Genomic DNA, 23,422 nt, shown 5'->3' with positions numbered 1-23,422 from the left:
GAGTGCCCTGTCATGTTGTCCAGGTGGGATGAAGATGTTAAACAGGCCAGAGCCCAGCACTGACGCCTGGGGACACCACAAGTGACTGGCTTCCCACAGGACCATGTGCTGCTGACCTCCATCCTTGGATCCAGTCACCTTGCCTCAACTTCTGTTTATCCAGCCCGTATGCCAACAGCTTGCCTAGGAAGAAGCAGATGAGCCCGATGCCTCCAAGCAGTGCAGGTGAACACTGTCCCCTGCTGTTCACATCTGCCAGCTGCTCACTCCATAATGGAAGGTGATCGGGTGGCCAAGCAAGACCCCCCCCTTGGAGAAGCCAAATCGACCACTCAAGAAGTTGTTGTTCATGTGCCCTGTGATGGTTAGCAGAACTTACTGCTCTGTCATCTTCCCAGGATGAAGGTGAAGCAAACTGGCTTTGAGTCCCCCTTCACACCTTCCAGAAACTAGCAGTGATATCGACTCTCCTCAGTCCTTTCCCAGCTGTCACCATTCATCACAAGTTATTGCAAGTGCCCCACAACGATGGCAGGAGCCACTTCCCAAAGTTCCCTTGGCTCCTGACTCAGTCCCACGGGGACCCAGGGATACTCTCTGACCAGTATCCTTCTCCACCTCACTCCGTAATTCACCAGGGTCCTCCTCCTCAAGCTCCAGCCTTCCCTGGACACTTTAGCAGGTACAGGCTGAGGGTGAAGCTGTCACCCGGACCCCTTGTGTACCCCAAGTGCAGGTGTTCACACCTGCCTGTACAAAGTGCTTTGCTGGAGCACATGGGCACTGCCGCACACAGGTGCAGCAGCACTTACACACAAAGCCACATACACACAGTGCTGCACACAGCTGCACACACACAGCAGTACACACACACAGATGCACGTGCAGCATACACAGCCCACATGTAAATACAGCCAGACACACACACTCACACACAGCTGCCATGAGGGTGTATGTGCTCACAAACAATGCAAACACTCTGCAGCAGATCACAGACATATCTGGCACAAGCTGACACAACAGCTGCAGTGGTGAACACAGTCATATGCAGAGCAATGTACCAGGGCAGGCATTCAGTTGCAAGGGCAGGTATGCATGTGCAGTGACAGATGTGCACTTGCAAGGACAGGTGTGCAAGGACTGGTGTTCATGCAAAAGTACAGGTGTGTACACACAAAGACAGATGTGCAAGGATAGGTGTGCACACACAATGACAGGTGTGCAAGGACACGTGTGGACATACAAGTGTTGGAGTCTAGAACATCCCTCTGGCCACCCTGGAGGGTTTGGAGACCAGATAGGGGGATCTGGGATCTGTCCAAGGGGGTCAGCCAGCCTCACACAGAGCCCAGGAGGACACTGCCTCTGATCCCTGTCCATGGGAGTGAATGCCCACATTGTATGAAGAATCACAAGCTGACAGAATTCAAAATAAGTAGTAGTTAGTTTATCATAGAATGTAAATGTAGAATCTAGGATTTTTAGTATATGGGCTTGAAGAGGCAAGATGGAGGAATTGGGGAGTGGTCCTGTCCTCCTTGTTCTTGTTATCATCCCCCATTTTCTGCTGAGTTGTATTACAAGGATTGGTTTAGAGTAGAAATGACATGTTAACATAGGTAGTAAGTATTGTTAAGATGTTGTAAATAAATAGTACGTTGTGGACGGTGGTTAAGTCAGAGAAATGGTACAAAAGGTCTCTGATCCACCCCAGTCCGCCACATGTCCTGCTCTGCTGGAGGTGTCTTGCAGAGCTGAGAAAGAACTTAAGATAATATACCCTGCCAGGGAGGCCCGGCAGAGCTGAGAAAGAACTGAGAGATAATGAAGGTTAAACAGCCTTGGAAACATGCACAGGCGGACTCAGCTTGCCGTCTCCGGCTCCGGTTCCTAAGGCACCCTTAGGGCTAGAGAAGAAGGAAAACCTTATTACCTCGGGGAACAGCAACCCCGAGGAGAATCTCAGGGAACAGCAACCCTGAGATGCAAGGACAGGTGCGCACACGCACGGACAGGTGTGAAGGGGCAGAGCGCCCAATGAAAGGCTTTCGGGGGGCAGAGGGAGGGGGCGAGGCACAGGCCGCACGTCAGCGGGGCGGGGCGGCAGGTGAGCGAGGGGCGGGGCAGCTCCTGCGCCTTTAAGGCGCCGAGCAGGTGGCGGCCGTTGACGTCACTGTGTGGCTACGTCACGGGGCGGGGCCGCAAGGTGCGCGGGGCCGGGTCGGGCCCGGGGCCGCTCCGGTCTCCTCCCGCCGATGGACCCGGCCCGGCCCGGCAGCGCAGACCGGGGTTCGGCCGCTGATGCGGGTTCCCGACCCGGCCCCCCACGCGGCCCCGGGAGCGCAGCTCGACTCCCGCCCGACGCTGGGGCTTCGGCGGCGCCTTCCCTCGGTGGCGGCGTCCCGGGTGGCCGTAGGAGCTCCCGACCGGACGGGCACGGCTTCGGGCACAGCTGCCTGCGGCGCGCAGGAACCGAGGAGCGGCCTCCGGCCCGGACCCCGTCCGAGGGTCTCCCGCTGCCGGCCCTGCTGCCTCCCGTCCAGGGCGGCCCCCCATCTCCGACAGCTCCCGGCCGGGCCGCCTTCCCCTCGCCGGCCCCGCCGGAGCGGCGGGAGATGCTGCCCAAAGCGGAGTCCAGCGACCACATCGCGGCCTGGGCGGGCCCCGCCGTGCCCCGCGCTTCCACGCTGCCCAAGGCCGTGTCCAGCGAGTTCCTCGCCGGCGGGTGGGCGGGCCTGACCTCCCGAGCGGAGCCGGGCGAGCTGCCCGTCCTTGCCCGGCCCCTCGACCGGCTCGTCCCCGGCGACGTCTGCGATCCGCTGCTGGACTGCCCGGGACGGACTCCGGAGGACGGCGCTTTCCGGTGAGTGGGACCGCGGGGCGCCCGCGGGGACGAGGCTTGCAGTGCCGTGGGAGCAGCACCCGCTCTGCCGCTTCTTCCCGCTATGGCGGGTTCAGCAGGATTGGGGTGCAGGGCTGCAGGCAAGCTCCCGGCGGGGAGGATGCCTGGTGCCCACTGTTCGTGCGGGATATCGTGATAGAGACACCGACTGTGGAATGAGTGCCACCTGCCCCTAGCGCTGCGGCTAGCGTGGCGCTCCTCTCCTTGCCTATTGGAACGTGTTCCCTGTGACTGAGGCTCCTCCTGTCGCTACCAAAAGAGCCTGCGGGCCCTTTGCTGATGCCCGTTGCGCAATGGCATTAATGTGTTGTGACGGATGTGGCTTTGCGCTGGTGAAGGACACCGCTGCGGGGCTGCAGCACCGCTGTCACATGCGCTGCCCTGGCCTCTGTGGCTGGCAGGAGCTGGGAACTGAGATCCGGGTCCTCTTCCCCAGGAGCCTGAGCTTTCCTGGGGAAAGCTGGGGAAGCGGTTTTCCAGAGACACCCTGTCTCGCAGCCTGCCTGTGTCAGCTGGTGGTGATGAGGGCTCTTTGTGCTGGTTTCTAAAATTTCAGGTGCGGATCCTGAGGGATCTTGGAGGCAAGATCCTGTCTCCCTCATACAGGAGTTAAGGACCTGGTGTATATACACCATGACTAAACTTCAGCCTTGGCTACTTCTGTTGCCAGCAAAAAGTTTCCTTGGTGGATCTGGGGGCTGAACAGGGTTACAATGAACCCCTCTGAGCCCTGGTGTTACCCTGTTCTTCCTTTGTCCTCCCAAGCATCACAGTGGTCACCTGGAACGTAGGTACAGCCATGCCCCCAAATGATGTGACGTCCCTGCTGCACCTCAACACGGGCGAGTCAAACGATGTGGACATGATCGCCATTGGGTAAGAGGATGAGGTGCGGCTCCCCCTTTTCCTTCCCCTCCCTCCCTCTGCCAAATCCCTTTCTGGGGGAATCCCCAAAGCCCTGGGGGACAAGGAATGGAAGAGCTGCAGCCTCAGCATCCCCTGGGACATGGGGAGCAGAGAGGGGTGTGCATCACAAATGATAGCATGTCAGAAAAGGTGATAGAGAATCAGCTCCTGGTAAAATGGGGATGCTGAGAGGAACTGAAACTCTTGAGTACTGATTAGATTTGAATCCTCATTGAGCCTGAGGCTGGCAATACTGGGCCAAGTTAGCCCTGCTCTTGCTGTGAGCCGTGGCAGTCCTTGGGTCAGGTCTGTCAAGGCATGTGACTCACCTGGTCAAATCCTCTGGGAGCATTCTCCTTCTCTGTTTTTGCCTGTGGTATGCAGGCCTCAAGGTCATAGATCTGCTGTTCTCCTGAGGCTGCATTCGCTTCATGCCCCTGTTACACAGATCTGCTGGCAGGGCAGTGCCATAGCATTGTGGTGATGCTGGTGAGGTGAAGGCAGCTGTCCCTTTAGGACTGCAGTAGTGTGTGAATTCCTGCTAAGGCCAGGGATATGCTGTCTTTGCACAGGGAGCAGGAAGCAGTCTCTGCCTATAGGTATGAGGTAGAAGAGCTGGATCTGCTTCCAGGACTGCCTCGAGCTCCCAGCTGCAGGGGCAAAGTGGTGTAAGGGCTGATGCTGCTGGAGCTATGATGCTATGTTGGAGCCAGCCTCTCAGTCCCCTCAGCCTTGCAGGCCAGTGGAATGCATCTATGTGGGTGGCAGAGGTCAACCTGAGCTGGATGGATGGGATGAGGGGTGTGGCTGATAGTAAGGGACCTGCTGGGACCATGTTCCAGCCAGGGCAGGGTATCCTGCTACTCCTAACTTCCTGGCATCTCTGCCTGGTGTCCTTCCTCTGACCTGTCTTTGTGCTCTAAGCACTTGATATTTTTGGGCAAGACATTTCCTGATTGCGCTGTTCTCTGTGGACATTTTTCCTTCTCTTCATTAATTGCCAAGCTGGGAGGAGCACTATTAATTTTCTGGTTGCTGCTGCTCTGAACTATGCTATTCAAATACATTCTGGACACCTCATGCTGTTGGGACATGACTTCTCTGTGGAGACTGAAAGGCCCTGTAAGCCCCTCTTGCACGCTGAGATGGGCTTTAGGCTTCTGCTCAACCCTGTGTAGCTTAACTGCTTCTGTTTTAGAAAGGGCCAAGGCCTCCTGGATTCAGGGTCACTTGTGCCTCCTACCAGCACATGGCCCAGAATCACTGGAGCAAGGATGTGGCTGGTTTGTGCTCTAAAATCAGTGTCTTCCCTTGAATTGCCCTTCCCACCCTGTCCTGCTGCCCAGCATTGTGCTTTGGCACCTCTCCCAAGTTCTCACTAACTGGGACACTTTTCCTGGTACTGAAGATGTTTTCCTGGTGTGGCTGAAGGACCTGTACATTCCCTCCCAGGCTGCAGGAGGTAAACTCCAAGATAAACAAGCGCTTGAAGGATGCCCTCTTCACAGATCAGTGGAGTGAACTCTTCATGGATGTGCTGAGCCCCTTCCACTTCATCCTGGTAAGGAGTCCTGAAGGAGTTGGCAGCTGGTGTTCTCTCTGCCTGCCAGACAGGTGGGACACAAGGACAGAGAGCTGGACTGCAGGATGAAGGGAGGTGGCGATGGGAGAGCTGGCTGGAGGGACAGCCTCCAGCCATCCAAGCAGCAGGGACTGCTACTGCATCTCACTCAGCAAGTTGTTTGGCTTGTGCCACCCAGCTGCCTTTCCTGCACTTCTGCTTCCTCTCTGGTGCTTTAGAGTGACTTTATGTTGCCCCCTGTATTGAACTATGTTGAGGAGGTGAATGTGGGAACCGGCCAGTGCTGCTGGTAACAGTCGGTAAGACTCAGGGCAGGCTCAGCTCCCCCAGACAGGTTCAGCTCCCCAAAGCATTTGCCTCAAAGCATACGTAAGCCCAGCATCACGGAGGCTCAGGTTTGGCTGTCAGTGTTCAGGAGAGTATGCACAGATCTCTGAACCAAATGTGCTGTTAATCACCTGTGGGATATGGGGGCACACAAAGGGTGGAGGTGCTGTCCCATGGTCTGGAGTGGGGGAAGTTGTCCCCCTGTCCCCAGGCTCTCTACCATCCTACTCCAGCTCTTGCTCCCATTCCAGGTCAGCACAGTGCGGATGCAGGGTGTGATCCTACTGGTGTTTGCCAAGTACTACCACCTGCCCTTCCTGCAGGACATCCAGACAGACTGCACCAGGACAGGGCTGGGGGGATACTGGGTGAGTGTGGCTCTGGGGGGAGATTGCAAGGGTCTGGGTTCCCAAGAAGTCATGGGATCCTCTTGGTGCAGGGCAACAAGGGTGGGGTGAGTGTTCGTCTGTCCATCTTCGGCCACATGGTCTGCTTCCTGAACTGCCACCTGCCAGCACACCTGGAGAAGGCGGAGCAGCGCAAGGAGGACTTTGCCACCATACTGCACATGCAGCAGTTTGAGGGGCCCGTGGCCAATGGCATCCTGGACCATGAGTGCGTACTCCACCACTTTGCTCCCTAGTCTGGGCTCTAGTGCCAGTCCCAGTCCTTGACCACCTTCATGTAGGGTCTGGGGTCTGTCCCTTGCATCCCAGCACAGCTTGGAGATCAGGTCTTGCCTGCAGAGCTGGCCCAGCATGGACTCAGCATGGTGGGGTAGGTGTTTAGAGAGGTCTTGATGTCACCACATTCAGGGCTCCTGCCTTGCTAGCACTGTTGAGGTTTGAGACCAGTCAGGCAGAGGAGCAATCTCTGCCCTGGTGTCCTGGCTGTGCAGTCTGAATCAAATGGGTGCCCCACTACCCTTGATTTCAGTTTGGGGAACTCTGGCCCATTTGGCTAATGGTGCTGGGTCGTACCTACAGAATCCTGACAGCTGGCCAGGCTGCTGGCTGAGCACTGACCTGTGCCAGTGTTCCCAAGAGTATCTGTGCTGTGGGCTAAGGCTGCCCCCAGGCTGGGGACATCTTACCCTGCTGTCCCTTGCTCTGGTAGCCTCAGCCCTTTCAGCCTGTTGCCCTTGCTACCATCCACAGCCTCGTGTTTTGGTTTGGGGACCTCAATTTCCGCATCGAGAGCCTGGACATCTGCTTTGTGAAGTATGCCATTGACAGCAATGTCCTGAGCCAGCTCTGGGAGAAGGATCAGGTGAGGGATGGGCATGATGCCAGCTTACAATGGACCCCAAGCAGTGATCAACTCTCCCTAAAACTGCCCATGCAGATGTGGGACAGGGCATGTCCTCCTGCAACCCATAGGACACAAAAGGCCCTGGTTCTCATGTCTCTGGGGGAGGAAGGGACAGCAGAGTCCCAGTTCAGTCTGGATGGAGCTGGGCACACTTCTCTCATCAGTGTGTGAAGAGCTGAGGCATTGAGACTACAGACTAGCTGCTGGCATAGGTGGACTGACCCTGAGAGCTGTGGGAGCTGGCAGGAATGGGCTGGGATGTCACAGTGTGTGAGGGTGGAAAGATCTTGGTGGGATTTGCAGAGGGGTCCAGCTATGGGGGCTGCTGTGCTCCCTGACATGCTCCCTTCCCCACAGCTGAACATTGCCAAAAGCACGTGGCCTGTTCTCAGAGGCTTCCAGGAGGGACCCCTGAACTTCCCACCCACTTTCAAGTTTGATGTGGGCACCAACAAGTATGACAGCAGGTAGGAGAGCAGAGCTGGGCATGAGGTGGGGCTGGGAGATGCAGGAACCATGGGGCTCAGAGCCAGTGTGGGTGCTGTTGTGGATGGGTGGGGAGAGCAGCCATGCTGGGGTGGGTACAGGCTGGACTAGAATGTGACAGCAGTGCTGGTGCCAGTGCAGGTCTGTCCCTGCAGCTGTGCTGAGTGGCAAGATGAGCTGCATCCCCTGCCCACACGTGCTGTAGTGCCGGGGGAGGCAGTTTGGGTCAAGCCCACTGCCTCTGCCAGGCAAGAGATGCCCCTCTGTGCCCTGCAGTGCCAAGAAGCGAAAACCTGCCTGGACCGACCGCATCCTGTGGAAGATAAAACCTCCCAGCAAGGGATTGGGCACAGGTGGGCACCAGCTCAGCCAGGGCGTGCTGTCAGTGAGCCAGCTGTGCTACTGCAGTCACATGGAATACACTGTCAGCGACCACAAGCCAGTAGCTGCCATCTTTGCCGTGCAGGTGAGCACTGCCCAGGGCTGCTGGGAACACAGGCAGGAGCTGCAGGGGTGGAATGCCCAGCCTTGTGTGTGGGGGCTTACTTCTGTTTGGCAAGCTCAGCTGCCTTGTTCCTTATAGGGCGTGCTGCTGTGGGTATATGCATGGGGGCTATGGGCAGCAGAGGCAGCTCTTTGCCATGCCCTTGCTCACCATGTACCTGTCTCTGACAGTTTGCTTCCAAGGTGGACAAGCCTCTGGTTGAGATTTATGTGGCTGACGAGTGGAGCAGGCCTGAGCAAGCAGTTGTCAGGTACAAGATGGCTGTTGGCTTCCACCGGAGCTCCTGGGACTGGATAGGACTCTACCGGGTAGGGGCTTGGGGGCTGCTGGGGCTGGAGGGAGTGGGGAGCACTGCACAGCACTGCGGGGTCCCTTCTGAGTTACCCCCCAACCAGCGAACAGTGAGGGCATGGAGCTGTGCCCTCCCTTACCCTGGCATCATGATGTGGTCCTGCTTCAGGAGGCTCAGGTCCAGCAGTTCCCTCTTCTTCTAGCTCTGGGGGCCCCACAGGGCTCCAGGGCACACCTGGGGGGGTGCAAGGCAGCTTTGGGCCACCCTTTGTGAGCAGAGGGGGCTGAGCAACAGAAGACTGAAGAGATGGTGCCGAGTGGGGCTCACATTGTCCCACTCAGTTGTGTTCTCCCATGAATTGTGCACAGGTGGGCTTTCGGCACCCTAAAGACTACGTGTCCTATGTCTGGGCCAGGAGCGATGATGGGGAACGCTGCTTGGAGAAGCCACTCTGTGCGCAGGTGAGGCGGGGCCAGCTCTGCTGTCTTGCTGGCACAGTGGGAGGACAATGGCCTCTTTGTGCCCCTGGATGGGGTGGGCAGTCACATTGTTACTGCTTTTTGCTGAGCCTGGGGCAGGCTCATGGTGTTGGCAGCAGATTTATGCTTTTGGCTGGGGTTGGAGGTGCTAGGGGAGGGGACCCCTGTGCCAAGCCCAGTGCCCATCAGGTGTCTCTGGGCTTCAGGTGATGTTCTCTGAGGAAGCACTGCCCAAGGGAAATGGCGAGTACATCCTTGGGTATTACAGCAACATCTCCAGTACCATTGCTGGCGTGACTGAGCCTTTCCAGGTGAGCACGGCCAAGAGGTGAGGGTGAGGGGGGGATGGATATGGGGGGGTGGTCTCTGGATGGGGGAGGCCAGCTCGTGTGGTACCCAACAGTCCCCTGTGAGGGTCAGCTAGCAGTGCTGATGCAGGGGTGCAGATTTCCCTTCCCAGGTCAGAGGAGGGCAGCAGCTCTACGGACAGTTCAGGCAGCAGCTCAGAAGAGGATGACAGTACACTTGTCCTCCTGGCCCCCAAATCCCGTAGCCCCAGCCCGGGCAAAATGAAACGTCACCGGAGCCGAAGCCCCAGCCTGGCCAAGTTCCAGGGCCTCATCCTGCGGCCATCAAGCCGGGACAGGGGTACAAGCCGCAGTCCCTCACCCCAGAGCCGTCGCAGCCTCCCCAGGAATATCCCAACCATCCATCTGCCCCAGGAGGAGATGGGGCACCATGGAGTCAAAAGCAAGGAGCTGGGACAGGCAGCAGAGAACGTGGAGGGCAGCTCGTTCTACCAGACTGAGCAGGAGCGAGGTGGCCTCCAGCGTGTCTCTGCTGCCAGCTCCCTGGCCAGGGCTGACCCCCGGAACCTGGGCCTGCTGCCTGCACTGCGCCTGGAGATGATTGACCAGGCCCTTGGCCGGCGGCGGGAGAGTGCAGACCAGGGCTATTATCCCTGCCGAAGAATGAGCCCCACCAGCCCCGCAGGCTGTGGCACCTCCCCAAAGGAGGGGTACAGCCCCCAGGAACTGGACAGACATAGCTGTGCCATGGGCCGCTGATGCAGTGGCTCCCTTCCTTCTCCCCATAGCGCGTTTGCTGTGTGCTTTCCTCTGCCACTTCCCTGCTGACACACTCCCTCCCTTATTTATTGCAGTGACTCCTTACCCCTGTTGTGTGCCTGGCAGGTAGAGGCCCCCCCTTGCCGCCCCCAGCCCAAGCTCCTGCCCTGGGCAGGGCTGTGAGGTGATGACACGGGGAGGGTGAGCAAAGCTGGTCTAGTGCAGTTTGGGGAACCTCTCATGAACTTAAAGTGCAGGACTCTTGTCCCATGGGAGGAGTGCTGGCCTCACACCTGAGATGGCACTAGAGGCCAGGGCAGGGCTCTGGCAGGAATGGTGTTGGGCACAGAGCAAAGACCACTACAGGGTACCCTGGAGATCAAAGCCTGCTCCTTCCCTGCTCTACCACTGTGCCTCAGCCTGAACATAGTGCAAGTGACAAAATAAATGATCCTGCCCATTCCAGCTGCACTGTGCTCACTGCTGGGGGCAGGATCAGCCCTGGGGTGGGGGCCACAGCATCAAGAGGGGACAGCAGGTTCAACACTTGCACCATATACCATGCTCTGACCACCCTTTATTTATTCTGCTGCATGCAGTTACTGACTCCAGCCCTCCTACCCTGCCTGGGCAAGAGTTAGGATCACACCTCACTGCTCAGGCCCCCCAGTTGAAGAGTCACCAATTTAGGGGTGGGGGACCCTACTATCCCCCCTGCCCTAGAGGGGAAAAAGGACAATGAGTTTCCCCTTTCCTGAGCCGTCCTGTTTCTTGCCCCTTGCTTTTGATACTCATGGATAGCAGCCACACTTCCCTGAGAGGCTTCTACATTGCTCTGCCTGCCCTGGCTGTGGGCCCCAGCTCCATGCTGTGATGCCAGCAGCCATACTCAGTGCCATCCTTTGACCTGAGAACCAGACCCCAAGCAGCTCCAGGCTGCAGCTGCTGCACAGCACATCTTCCTCCCCTTCCTTCTCAAGGCAGTGCTGCTTGGGTGTCATCGAAGCACTGTGTGGGGCCAAGCACCTGGTGTCTGCTCTACAACCAGATGCTGGCATTGCTCAGAGGTTGCCTCCCCTGGCCTGTGTCTTCCAGCGTGGACGCCTGGCCTTGGAGCTCACATGCAGAGGGCCCCAGCGTCTTAGAATCTTTTTGAACTGCTGGGCAGGTACAAGCACAGCCCTGGTCACCATCGTACAGCTGCTGAAGAAGCAAAGCTGTGAGCATCACTGCAACACTGCAGCACCAACATCCACTGCCCCTGCCCTGCAGCCTGGTTATGGAATGGCAGAGCAGGGGCCAACGCTTGCACTACCGGTTTCCTGCCCCACCCAGGCCCTGGCTTTTTGACCTCCCCACTTACCTGTGCTGTGACCCGCTGCCTGGGCTGCAGGCAGCAGGCAGCTCCAGAACAAAGCAGTCCATGGCAATGCGGTCAGCCAGGACAGCCATGTCCATGTCACTGCAGCCCCTTGCCTTGCGGAGGCACTGTGCCAGCCTGCAGGCACAGGACGGCACACATTAGCAGGTGCCGGCCAGGGCAGGCATCCCACCTCCTCTGATCCCCAACTCTATGCCCCAACACAGTGCCCTTTTCCTCCTGGACTCACACCTGCGTGTGCAGTTGCAGTGGAGGAGTGTCCGGCTGTCCCCATTGTGCAGCTGGTACCTTGCCTCGTGGGGTGCAATCTGGTGCTCACACTTACCTACATGCTTGTTGCACCTGCACCCTCTGCCTGGGCCTGAGGAGAGCAGGGAGGTAAGGAGCACCCCCAGCACATGACCCCACCAGCCTGAGGCTTTGGGCCTCCCCAGCTCCAGTGTGCACATGCTGCCCACAGTACCAGCTCACCCTGTTGCCTGTGTCCCTTCCCAGCCGGCACGGACGTGGCTCCACACTGTGCTGTGGATGGGCTGGGTTCAATGCTGCTATACGGAGGATGTGCTGAGATTCCAGCTCCTTGCTCTGCTCCCACCAGATCCTGTCTTGACACTGTCAATGCTGTTGCAGGGCTAGGCTCTAGCCCCCACTGCACTGTTAGGTGCCTGGTTGTGAGCTCAGTCATGTCCCTGGCCAATGCAGGGGTACCTGGGCCCTGTGGCTTCTGGGCTGTCTTAGGTCTCTGTGCCTGGCGGTGCCCAGGCTTTGCCCTCGCTTTCTGTCGAAGCCGCTTATGCCCTGTTCTAGAGAAATTCCTTCCTTTGCCCGGTGGCTGCACAGTGGGACTGCCCCTCTGCTCCGCCGGTAGGCTGGGGTGGTACTGATTCTGCTGCACCATCCTGGCCAGAGGCACTACACCATAACGCTCACACCTGCGGACACCACGTGCTGTGTGAGGTCTTGCACACCAACCAAGCTGTGCCCAAGGAGGCAGCTGGGCAGGGCACTCCGAGAGCCGGGGCACCCCTGGGCACTCACCCGCCCCACCAGTGCCACTGGACGCACTCCTCGCTCTCTTCCAGCACAAAGCATGGCACCTCCAACAGGTTGAAGAACGTGATGCCGATGATGTTGGAGACGGTGTCGTTGATAGCGAGCAGGCAACGCCGGAACCTGCGGGCAGGGACCGGTGAGGAGGGCGGGCTCCCCAGGCCCCCTGTTTCCTCACGGCCCCGGCACCAGGCTCACCTGGAGTCGCAATCGCAGTGAGACACGGTATGCAGGCGATAGTTGCGGATGCCGTAGTTGAACTGCAGCGCCGTGATCTGCGCCCAGCACTGGTCGTGCTCCCGACAGCACCGATCGGGGCCGCGGAACAGCCCTGCGGAGGCGCCGATGAGCGGGGCCCCGCGGAGGGAGACCGGGCGCTCCCACCGCCCCCTGCCCCTCCGTACCCAGCTCGCTCCAGTTCCCCGCCGAGTCTCCCGCACCGCACCACAGCGTTCCTGGCAGCGTCCAGCCTCGGCGCCGGCGGCGTTGCGGTCCCGGCGGCGCGGGGTCGGTGCAGGCGGCGCGGCGCCACCACAGCGCGGACAGGGCCCGGCGCAGCGCGGCCCCGGGCGCGGCGGGCGGACGCTGCGCGCAGGTGGCGCGGAAGGCGCGGGCGAGGCGCGGATCGCGGCGGGCCCAGCAGGCACGGAGGCGGCCGGGGGCGGCCCAGACGCTCTCGACCAGCGCGGGTCCGGTGCCGGCGCCCGTGCTCAGGAACGCCACGTATCGCGCTCCGCCCGCGCCCGCCGCCTCCCGCGCGCACACAGCGCCGCTGAGCCAAGCGCGCGCGCATGCGCAGAGCGCAGCGCAGGCCAGAACCGCGCGCACCCACATCCCGCGCTCCGCCCCGCCCCCCGCGCCCGGCTTTAACCCCGAGCCCCGCGGCGGGCCGGGCGCTGATTGGCCCGCTCCGCGCAGACCCCGCCCCGCCGCGGAGAGGAGCGGCGGGATGCAGTCAGGTCCCAGCGCTGGCACCTCCTCATCCCGGGAACCGCCCCCAGCTACTCTCCATTTCCGGGCACCCCTCCATCCCGGACGTCTGCTACTACCCGCACCCCATCCCACTCTCTCCCTGGGCAGTCATGAATGTGCTCTGATGAGCACGACTCTGGATACAGGTGTGTGTGCAGGTGCGCACAGTTGCCCGCACACTCACCTTGAGCACACGTGTACACGCGTGTGTGAGTGTATGCCCATGTGCCGTGCGTGCCCATCCGTGTGTGTGCCCCCCACAGGCTGTAGCCATGTCCCTGCTCAAGTGAAGTCCCTGCCCTGTGTGTAGTCCGGACACAGGGCACTGTCCTGTCCAGCCCTTGCAGAAGCTGCCCATGGCACAGGGCCACACCTCTTCGAGAGCTGAGGATCCCTGAGGATGGAGCCACTACAGCCCTCCAGTGCAAGTCCTACTACTGCCTGACCCTCACAGTACGAAGGTGTTTCTAGATATTCAAAGGAACCTCCATGTCCCAGTTTGTGCTTATTGCATTTTGTTCCAGTACTGGACATCACTGGGAAAAGACAAACTCTTGTCTCTTTGCAACATCCTTGCTTGTGTATTAACAGGATCCCTCAAAATTCCTCTGCTCCAGCCTCAGCAGACCCCACTCCTGCAGCTACTCCACACAGTACAGGTGCTCCAGTCACTCCACCACCATCATGTCTCTTTGCTGGACTCACCCCAGCCTGCCTGTGCCTTGCCCAGGTGATCCCAGGCTGGAGCAGCATGGCCTCTCCCTGGTGCTCCCTTCCCAGCTTCGCCTGTGCAGCTTGGGCTGCTGCCATGAGGTCACATCTCTGGCTCCTGCTTAGCTGGTGCCCAGCAGGATCCCAAGGTCCATCCCTGCAGAGCTGCCTTCCAGTTGGTGGCCCAACTTATGCTGGTACAATATCCCCCTGAGAATCAGGATCTCTCTACCCTGGAAATACCCTGGGAGGGTAGCTGGGCTGTGGGGCAGAGCTCAACCCCCCACCTATCCAAGGGCTCCAGTGCCCCAGGGAAGCATTGCTTAGGGTGGCCAGTGGGTGTGGGAATCCTGCTGCATCACTGCTGCACCTCAAAAGGATGCTGGCCCTGGTCTGGAGAATTGACCCACTGAAGTCCAGATGCACCTCTCTGCCTGAAGGTATGGATGGATGGATGGATGGATGGATGGATGGATGGATGGATGGATGGATGGATGGATGGATGGATGGATGGATGGATGGATGGATGGATGAATGGAAGGAAAGGAAAGGAAAGAAAGGAAAGGAAAGGAAAGGAAAGGAAAGGAAAGGAAAGGAAAGGAAAGGAAAGGAAAGGAAAGGAAAGGAAAGGAAAGGAAAGGAAAGGAAAGGAAAGGAAAGGAAAGGAAAGGAAAGGAAAGGAAAGGAAAGGAAAGGAAAGGAAAGGGAAAGGAGGAAACCATGGTTCCTCTGGTGCGGCTCTTTCTTCCAGGGCAAGTCTGGAGTCATGTCTCTGTTCAGGCTGATGCTCTGTGCTGCTGAGGTTCTGGGGGTGCCAGGGGAGGTGATTTGTGGAGTCCCATATGCCCTAACCCAGGCACACTGAGGCCTGATGGAGGGGGCTTGGCAGTGTAGGCTTATCACACCTTATCAGGCTTTTCCTGACATCAGTGCACTGCAGAGCGGGCAGAGTCCACCCTATGGCTGTGATAGGGCTGCCATGTGCCACCCATGACATCGCCCCAGGTGTCACAAAGGTCTCCCCTGTCCTGGGAGCTGTGTTCATGAAGCTGGATGAGGGCTGGCAGGATGGGGACCAGCATGCCAAGGCTAAGGAAGGACTCTGCTCGGGGATACCCCAGATGTAGCAGAATCAGCCTTTCACCCATAGGGATCCACAGAGCCCTGCTGCCATGGGCTCTGCCACACCGTGCTGCGTTCCTGCCCCAGTGCCCCTGGGTCTGCCCTGTGCCTGGGCTGTGTTGGCAGCCACATGGGGCCCCACAGGGAGGGATCCATGAGGCAGCACAGGACAGCCTTGGCTGACAAGTGTATGACTGCATCAGAGACAACCCAGTTTGGGTTTGTCTGGAAGATAACAGGGGATAAGGAGGAATGCCCAATGCTCTGGCCTTCACCGCCCAAGCAGCCAGTGCATTACAGGGCTGGCTCTGCAGCAGGGATCCCTGCTGTGTAACCATGCAGCTACTGCCCTGCTGCCAGCTGCTGGCACAAGGCTGGTGTCTGGCTGGACAGTGAGGACATGAGGCTGTGCCCTGGGCTACCCACCCCAACAAGCAGCACTGCCAGCCCTGCACCCAGCTCCGCTGACGTGGCTCAAGGCTGCAGACAAGGCCAGTGCAGGGCTAAGCTGCCAAGACTCAGGGCTGAGCCTGCAGTGGGGGAGCACTGAGTTCTGATGGAGATGCCAGCAGTCATGGTCCAGGCGGCAAGGGTGGGGAGTGGGTCCCAGCCTGGGTCAGCAGGAGTGCAGAAATAGGCTGGTGAAGCAATTCTTTCCCCTCTTCTTCTGCATGTCATGCTCCATTTGAGGCTCCCCAGTACAAGAAAGATGCCATACTAGAGTGAGGCTGGTGGAGGCTGGTCAGGACTGGACCTAGGCTTACTTGGGCTGAAGGAGAGGAGAAATCAGACTTTATCTGCCCTGAACTCTGAGTCACAGCATGGCTCATTTCTTCTCCTTTTGCACTTCCCAGGCCAGCATGGGCATTGGGGTGATGCCTCCTATGGAGACATCCTGCAGGCAGAGGCTGGATGACCAGACTGTGTGAGTGGCTGCCAGACCTGGGGCCTCATTCACATCTCAGTGCTGACACAACCCCAGATGTCCCCAGACCCAGCCTTGCCCTTCGCCCCAGCCAGCCAGCAGCACTGGCTCCCCACTGTGTGTGTACCATGCATGCTGCTAGCCGTGTCCTGCTCATGTTCCCTGGGGACAGACACCCTTGGAGAGGATGCCCAGCTCTGCCTTCTGGAAAAGGAATCACTGCAGCACTGGATATAAGCCACTCTGCTTTTTACTAAGCTGGAATTTATAGCTTTGTGGAAGGAAGCTATAGAGCATCCAGGGCATCCATGGCTTTGAACATGAAAGGCAGAACAGGGAAACAACTTGATGAGAGAAAATGTCTTGTGAAGGTTGAAGACAAAATTCAAGTTGAAATGAGCAAAGGAATGGTGCAGTTATTTCACACCAGAGTTATGATTATCAGTTCAAGCACTTTGCAGACCCAGAGAGACCACTGAGTTTTCCTGTGGACTCTGGCATGCACCCACAAGTCCCTCCACCCCATGCTGGTTGGTGGGCACTCCCTAGGCTGGCAACCAACACAGCAACTGTCTAGGAGAGCCTGGGTGAAGCTGTGGCCCCATGTGACATCTCTGTCTCATCTGGATCCCATCCTTTGGCACCAAGACTCCATGCCAGTGCCACCCTATCACACTTGCCCTCATCACACAGCAGCCAGGAGTTCCCCAACCTGCTGCATTAGGCTGCTCAGCCTTTCCATCAGCCTGATGGAGATGGCAGCACTGGGATGTGGTGGGAGTCAGGCTCTTCTGCTGCTTTTGTGGCATTTTCCTGTTCCCTGGCTACCCCTTGGGGCCAGATGCCAGGGCAGTAGGCTTAACTCACCTGCACCCTGCAGTCCTGACTCTAGGGAGAGCACTGGTTCAGGTTGGGGTGGCACTGATGCCCATGGTGCTCAGGCCATCCTGGGCAAGAACAGCCCATGTGCCTGGCCCCAGGCTCTGGGAATGCTGTGCTGGTTGTCATCATGTAGCATCTGCCTAGAGTTCTTCAAGGAAAGAGCCATCCCCTTAGGTTATATTATCTAATACAATTTTACATGAGGAAGGGACTACAGAGGCAGAATTTTCTTCTCTCTTGCCAGATTCTCATTGCAAAAGCAGAGATGGCTCCATCAGTTGTTTTCAGTGCGAGTCTGGGCTGTAGGGACAATGGGCATGGTCAGGCTCTGCACATCTGTGGGTCCTGCAGCTCACGGAGCCATCTCCTGCTCTGGGTCCTCAGTCACAGCTGCAGACCTCCTCAAGGTCTTTTCCAAGAGTCAAAGAGAACCCTGAAGGACCTGGGCAACCCTGTGTGGGTGACCCTGCTTGAGCCAGGGACTAGACAATCTCTACCCTTAGCAAGGTGGTGTGCCTTGCTTCCAGCAGTAAAGAACCAGCTTTGCCTATAGGAAAACACATAGGAAAATACAGAAAACCTAACGATACAAGAACACGAAGAAAATCACCCCCAAACCACCACAAGGCACTGAGGTTCCTTGTAAGAGGATACTGACGGTAGGAGGAAATTCCTACCATTTTCTGTTTTCCCTCAGCCCCTAGGCATTTCCCTATGCCATTGTGATCTGGGGAGAACCTGGGTTCACCCTGTGTGGTGAACACAGCCCTTTAAATTATGGAAACTACCCAGGAGGAAGCAGTTCTGCAAGGAGTGGCACCTGACTGGTGCATATCACTGCACTCCAGGTGAAGGTCAGGTAAGTGATGAGTCAGCAGAAGCTGGGTTTATCAAGAGCTGGAAGAGCAGGAACTCAGAGCAGGGACCCCCTTCCCAGCATGCTTGGAGCTTGGCAGGAGCTGCAGGCTGGCACGCTGGGGAGAGGAAAGGTCATGGGGTTGAGGCATTTCTGGAAAGCACAGTCTCTTTTCTTTCAATGTCCAAGAAAAACTGTATGGCTCTTTGAAAATGAGATGAAGGGACCAAAGCAGCTTGACAAGAGAAAAAATTCCCACATGCTTCAGATTTCCTACCCATTGTGTACAACAGATGTTACTGAGCTCTGCCTGTTGACAAATGCTGGGAAGGTTTGGTGCCTGCAGCGGGAAGTGTGTATGGCACTGGGTGAATCATTTACTGCAAAGTCAGGTGAACAAGCCACAGCGCGTCTGTGGTTGTTACTCCCAGGTGGCAGAGCAGGGCCCGGCACACAGCCAGCTCCATCCCAAGCACCCATGGGGGCTGGCAGGGCTGCAGCCTGTGCACCCTGGCCTGCAGCATCCACACCACATCCACATCACTGTACGGCTCAGCAAGTCTGGTTCAATTGAGTCTGGTCTTCTACAGGCTCAGTCCAATGAAATTGCTGTCTTGGCTCTCATTTGTAGTCCAGCCCAGAGACAAGGCAGGAATTCCAGCAATCTCTATAGAGGGAAACCCTCAGGAACAGTCACACCACAGAGCCTCTGCAGATGTTGGCAGGATGAGGCCAGCTGTGTCCCAGGCTGTTAAAGGCTGTCAGCAGTAACAAAGCAGGGCAGTAACACAGAGCAGCAATTCATGGAGTGAGTCCTGGAGACATGGCATGCCGCTGATACAAGGGATTCTAAAAAAGAAACTGTGACTCAAGAGCTTCCTTGTCCCCTGGGTAAAGATGGTAGCCTGCGCCTGTGCTGCTGTTGTCACGACCCACTGGTCAGGGGAATTATATTCAGCATAAATTCTCACCAGGTTGAACAAAGCCACTGGACATGTATCAGGAACTCCTGTGTTTCATTATACAGTCACTGTAACGCTGGCAACCAGCCCACTGCTTAAACTCAAAAGGTGTCGGCCATCAAGCCTGTAAATTCTTGTAACACACTTCCATAAGGTGCTGGCTAACAAGCCACAACACATTCTGATAAACTTCCCACTTGCACAATGAAGTTCAGTACAGAGTATGGGGTGGAATATAGTAAGTGTGCTTTGCCCAGGAGAGAAATAAACACAGAAGAGGGAGAGAGAGAACAAAGATTATCATCAGTATGTAGATCCCATCTTGGTCTTGCTGCATGCATGGGTGGTCCGGAGCTGGGGTTGTGAGACAAAGGAAGTGACAAAGAAAGGGAGAGAAAAGAGACTGTGTGAACCCAATCCTTTTTTTTTTTCTAGTTAACATGGTACAAGCCTTTTTGCAAACCTGACTTTTGTGCTGTTTTGTTTATGCCTGTACAGCCAGCCATTTCAGCCCTCCTGCAGGAAGTAAGCTGGAGGGGGGAACTGAGCCTGAAACTCAGGAGGGAGCAGGAAATTTGCTAAGAATGCACTGCCAACCTCCATGGGACACTCTCCCCCAGTCATATCTTTCCTGTTGTAAATCAGAATGTTTGAGACAAAACATGCCTATGCCTGGTCCAGCACAGACATCAGGAGTGGAAGCAGAAGCACCAAGGTTCTGTGAGGAGCAAGAGTCCATGGCTGAGGAGTGAATCTGGCCTAGAAAACCACTAAGTTAATTAGCAAATCCAGCTGCTCTTCCAGAAATTTGCCACTGGAGCATTCCTGAAGAAAGGGCAGTGCTGGTCAGGAGGCTGCGTGTTTTTATTTTGGATACTCACAGCATCTACAACTTCGCTTTAATTTGTCCTTGTTTCCATGTCATTTTGGAGGGCCAGAACAGCTTCACAGGCTCTCAAGCTTCAGGACTGCCTCTACCACGTGGCCACACCACATGCAGTTACCTCATGATGCATTCTTAGGGCTGATAGTCTGATAGTTTCCTGTGCCCTGTGGCCAGAGGTTCTCCAGGAAAGGAGAGGGCTATTTTTCATCAATTTCTTTTGGATTCACATCATGGCAAAGCAGAACTGGCCGTTTTTCTTGGAAAATAAAATAAAATAAATACACACAAATAAAAACACAGGAGGAACCCCTCAAGCACCTCCACTTGTGAAGATGTACTTCAGGGTTATGCAGGGACATGGGCTTCCTGAGTTCTGTTGCAGGAATACCAGAGAATATGTGAGCAATTTGACTCCTGTTTCACTCCCATTCCAGTGAGTGATGATGTAACAGACAGGTCCTCAAGCTGAGGTGGTGACTGAGGCACAAACCACAGCTCTGGCAGAAAGCGCTCTGCTTTCATTGCAGGCATGTCCTGGCAGCAAGCGGGGACTCCTTCCTGGCACAGCGTCCCACCAGAAGCCTTAACAAGTCGGCCAAGTTCTGCACAGGGCAGAAGACCCCCAGGTGACCTCATACATTGAGATTCTCGGAGCTGGAGTTAGCTTGCCAACCTGGCACAAGGAGAGGCAGAGGGATGGAGGGCACAGCTCCCGGCCCTGCCACAGCAGGCAATCCCTTGACAGAATTGGCTCCGAGGTCCACAGGCGCAGAGTCGTGCTCAGAGCTGCAGGAGAAGGGAAAAGCGCTTGGGTACCTGTGCCAGTCTGTCCAGGGGGTAACACTCCCTCCCCGTCCGGCAAGGAGATAAGACGCCCTCCTGACCACGAACTGGCCATGAGCTCCTCCCTGAGGTGAGCGCAGCCGAGCGCAGCCCAATCCCGCTGAATGCAGCGCAGACCAGCCGAAGGAAGGCAGCCGAAGGAAGGCAGCCGAAGGAAGGCAGCCGAAGGAAGGCAGCCGAAGGAAGGCAGCCGAAGGAAGGCAGCCGAAGGCAGCCGAAGGCAGCCGAAGGCAGCCGAAAGCAGCCGAAGGGAGCCGAAAGGAGCCGGTCGGTGCCGTCGTGCAAGCGCCACCTGTCGCCGTTTGGCTCCTGCAGCCGCCGGCGCTGCCGAGGGCCTGGGTGGGGAGCCCAGCCCGCCGAGACCGGGACAAAGCTGGGTCCCTGTCCCGGCGGGATACGGGAGCTCCTGGCGGCAGGGACTGTTCCCTGGGTCCCTGTAGTCCCTGTGTAGGGGTCCAGCAGCTCGGCATTCTGCCAGGGAATGGCACAGAGTCACGGTGTTGTGTTAGAGCTGAAGGCTCAGCTTTGAGAAACGGGGCTTGGAGCAGACCGCCAGGGATCCCTTCCAAGCTAATTCATTTACTTTGTGAAGAAGCTGTTTGGAAACACAGACCTTACCTGGTGGATTGTCAGAGCTGCAGAGAGACGAGCAAATCTGTCCCCATGCACCCAAATCTCTGTAAGCTGGACAGCTTTTCTTTCCACACAGGTTTCTCACTTGCTGCCACTGCTTTGAAACTTGCCGCGATACACTTCCTGCCTGTCCTTTGTTCTCCAACCGCCTCACCAAGTTCCTTGTCCCACTGCATGTCCTCCGGCCATCAGCTGGAAAAGCAGGATGGACTGTGGAAGGAGGGCGTAAGGGGACTCCGCAGTCCACCCCCAGCAGCCTGGGGGTGATGGGCAGACTGTCTGCACTTTGCCAGAACTGCTCAGTGTGAGGTGAACACATCTGCTCTGTGCACCTAGTAGGCTCCTACAGGTTGTCCTCCAAACAGACCTGAACAAACCTCTTCCCACACAAAGATGTGGAGTACAATGACAAATCTAGAGAGCGGGCTAGGTTTGTAATTGGTTACCTTCTAGCACAAGAGCTCTGTCCTCCTTTTCTTATGGGGTGTTCCTCTCACCTGGTATCAGCCGTGGGCCAGGCTGTGGTCACCAACTTGGTTTCATTGAAGTCTATTGGAGGTTTTCTTGCCAAGTCTGTGTTGTCACTGCTGCTGAGTGTATCACAGAACAATGTAGGCAGGAAGGGACCTTCAGAGGTCCCAGAGAAGTTTCCCACTCCAAGCAGATTCCATTAGGAAGGGTTGCTCAAGGTCCTCCTCTAGTTTGAGCTGTGATCCCACAGACTCTCTGGGCCCTGTTCCAGCACTTGAGCCATCTCATGGTAGTTTTTCTCTCTTGTTGGAATTCCAGCTGGAATTCCCCATGTTCTATCATGTGCCCATCAACTCTTGTCCTATCACCATGCACCTCTAAGGACCAAGCACTGTCCCCTTGGCATCTTCTCATTAGGCCGGTGGTTCTGAAAGCAGCAACTGGGATCCTCAAAGCCTTTGATACTCCAGAATGAACAAACCCAGTTCCCAGTTCGCCCTCCCCTCATGCATCCCTTACTTCCAGCCCCAGCAGTCCTGGTGGTCTGCACTTGATTTACTTCTGTGTGTCAGTGACATTCTTTATGTATTTACCTGGAGTCCCAGCCTGGACATAGCACCAAAGAGGTTTCCTCAGGATGGAGCAGGGTTTGTAGGGATCCACATTCACTTTTCCTACTGTCTCTGCTTGCACTCTACAGTGGTTTTGGATAATAAAATGCAAGCTTTTATTCCAGAAGCTTAAGGACTTCCCATTTCCTGTAGCTCAACATAAAAACCACTTTTTTTTTCTTTTTTTTTCCCTTTCCTTTTTTTTTTTTTTTTTTTTTTGAGGATAATATTTGGAATCTGTAGACATTTCCTGAGAGGCAGGTGGGGTCCAGATGCTTCTTGGGAGCGCTGAAGTAGTGCAAGCATTAATCTGAGCTGAACTGCCCACATTGGACTGCTGTCAGAGCCTGGTGAGCACTGACTGCCTTGTGGTGCATCCCAGAGCTCTTCATTTTGATGAGAAGGGTGTCCTTTATAGAGCAGAGGGACATTCTGGTTTCCTGCCCAAAGAAGGCAAAACATTGTCTGCTCTTGTTGCTTGTTTACATTTTTATTTAGTTAATCAGAAGCCTCTTATTTTGTACCAAAACTTTTGTGTTTGTTACAAAAGAACTTATTGGGACACTGGTTTTTTTTCAACAAAGGTCTCTGTTAGGCTTCAGTGGGATAAAGTGTTGCTTTTTTTGATCACTGCTCAGCTAGGTCACTGATCATTGGAACTTTTCAGCTGTGTCTTTTCTAGAGTAAAACCTGGCTGCGGGAAGGCTCAGGACAGCCCTCTGAGAGGGTGTTCCCTCTAAACACCCCAGAGGAGATGACTGCTGCTGCTGTAGCATTTCTGCAGCCCTCCAGGGATCACTGTGCACAGCGGAGGAATGAAAAAAATCTCTGGGAATCTTTGAATGAAGGGTAATTAAACCAAGAACAGGCAAACCTGACATCTTTGCAATTTGGGAGAGGAAGGGATGAGCTACCAGGGCCATCATCAAGGAACTGTCATTAGATATCAAAGTTAACAGCGACTTTGAGATGCTTTGTATGCTGTGGCAAGACCTGTCACAAGTTAAAGGCCAGCTTCTCTGAAGCTGTGGGCTTGCACTGGAACCCAAAGTGTTCTAGAACTCAAAAGGGAGTAGCAGCAGCAGCAGCCAGTGCGTGTAGCTGTGAGGAGCTGGCGCAGAGGGAGGCAACCCTGACTGGCCCAGAACAGAGGTGGAGCAGGGAGCTGTATGGGGCAGAAAGGGAAAAGAAGGAGGTGCTGTAGCAGCTGAAGATTGTGCAGAAAAGCCACACTATGAAAAACCAGTGTCTATAAAGGAG

At 56.3% G+C, this 23,422-nt stretch overlaps 2 protein-coding genes across 5 annotated transcripts; one reads left to right on the top strand and one right to left on the bottom strand.

The window, feature by feature from the left end:
* Positions 1-2,061: 2,061 nt before the first annotated feature.
* INPP5J (inositol polyphosphate-5-phosphatase J) lies at positions 2,062-10,322 on the top strand. 2 transcript variants are annotated; one of them, XM_063416250.1, is made up of 12 exons: positions 2,062-2,863; positions 3,668-3,778; positions 5,261-5,369; positions 5,969-6,085; positions 6,157-6,332; positions 6,875-6,986; positions 7,386-7,495; positions 7,791-7,980; positions 8,190-8,327; positions 8,680-8,772; positions 8,997-9,101; positions 9,251-9,445. In XM_063416250.1, exons 1-12 carry the CDS (start codon positions 2,256-2,258, stop codon positions 9,305-9,307), a joined length of 1,926 nt encoding a protein of 641 aa, XP_063272320.1. In that variant the 5' UTR covers positions 2,062-2,255; the 3' UTR covers positions 9,308-9,445. The 2 variants fall into 2 exon arrangements, with proteins under 2 accessions (XP_063272320.1, XP_063272319.1); XM_063416249.1 differs by having other exon boundaries at positions 2,069-2,863; positions 9,237-10,322.
* PLA2G3 (phospholipase A2 group III) lies at positions 10,060-13,690 on the bottom strand. 3 transcript variants are annotated; one of them, XM_063416253.1, is made up of 7 exons: positions 12,693-13,690; positions 12,487-12,619; positions 12,277-12,411; positions 11,710-12,170; positions 11,470-11,599; positions 11,221-11,355; positions 10,060-11,057 (listed from the first exon to the last, which is right to left on the bottom strand). In XM_063416253.1, exons 1-7 carry the CDS (start codon positions 13,120-13,122, stop codon positions 10,919-10,921), a joined length of 1,563 nt encoding a protein of 520 aa, XP_063272323.1. In that variant the 5' UTR covers positions 13,123-13,690; the 3' UTR covers positions 10,060-10,918. The 3 variants fall into 3 exon arrangements, with proteins under 3 accessions (XP_063272323.1, XP_063272322.1, XP_063272324.1); XM_063416252.1 differs by having other exon boundaries at positions 10,060-11,060; positions 12,693-13,688; XM_063416254.1 differs by lacking the exon at positions 11,470-11,599 and having other exon boundaries at positions 10,909-11,060; positions 12,693-13,684.
* Positions 13,691-23,422: the final 9,732 nt, after the last annotated feature.

The sequence above is a fragment of the Prinia subflava genome, chromosome 19 (genome assembly GCF_021018805.1).
Source record: "Prinia subflava isolate CZ2003 ecotype Zambia chromosome 19, Cam_Psub_1.2, whole genome shotgun sequence".
Taxonomy (NCBI): Eukaryota; Metazoa; Chordata; class Aves; order Passeriformes; family Cisticolidae; genus Prinia; species Prinia subflava.
Note: the sequence above shows the minus strand (reverse complement) of the source record. Positions and strands in the feature narration are given on the sequence as shown.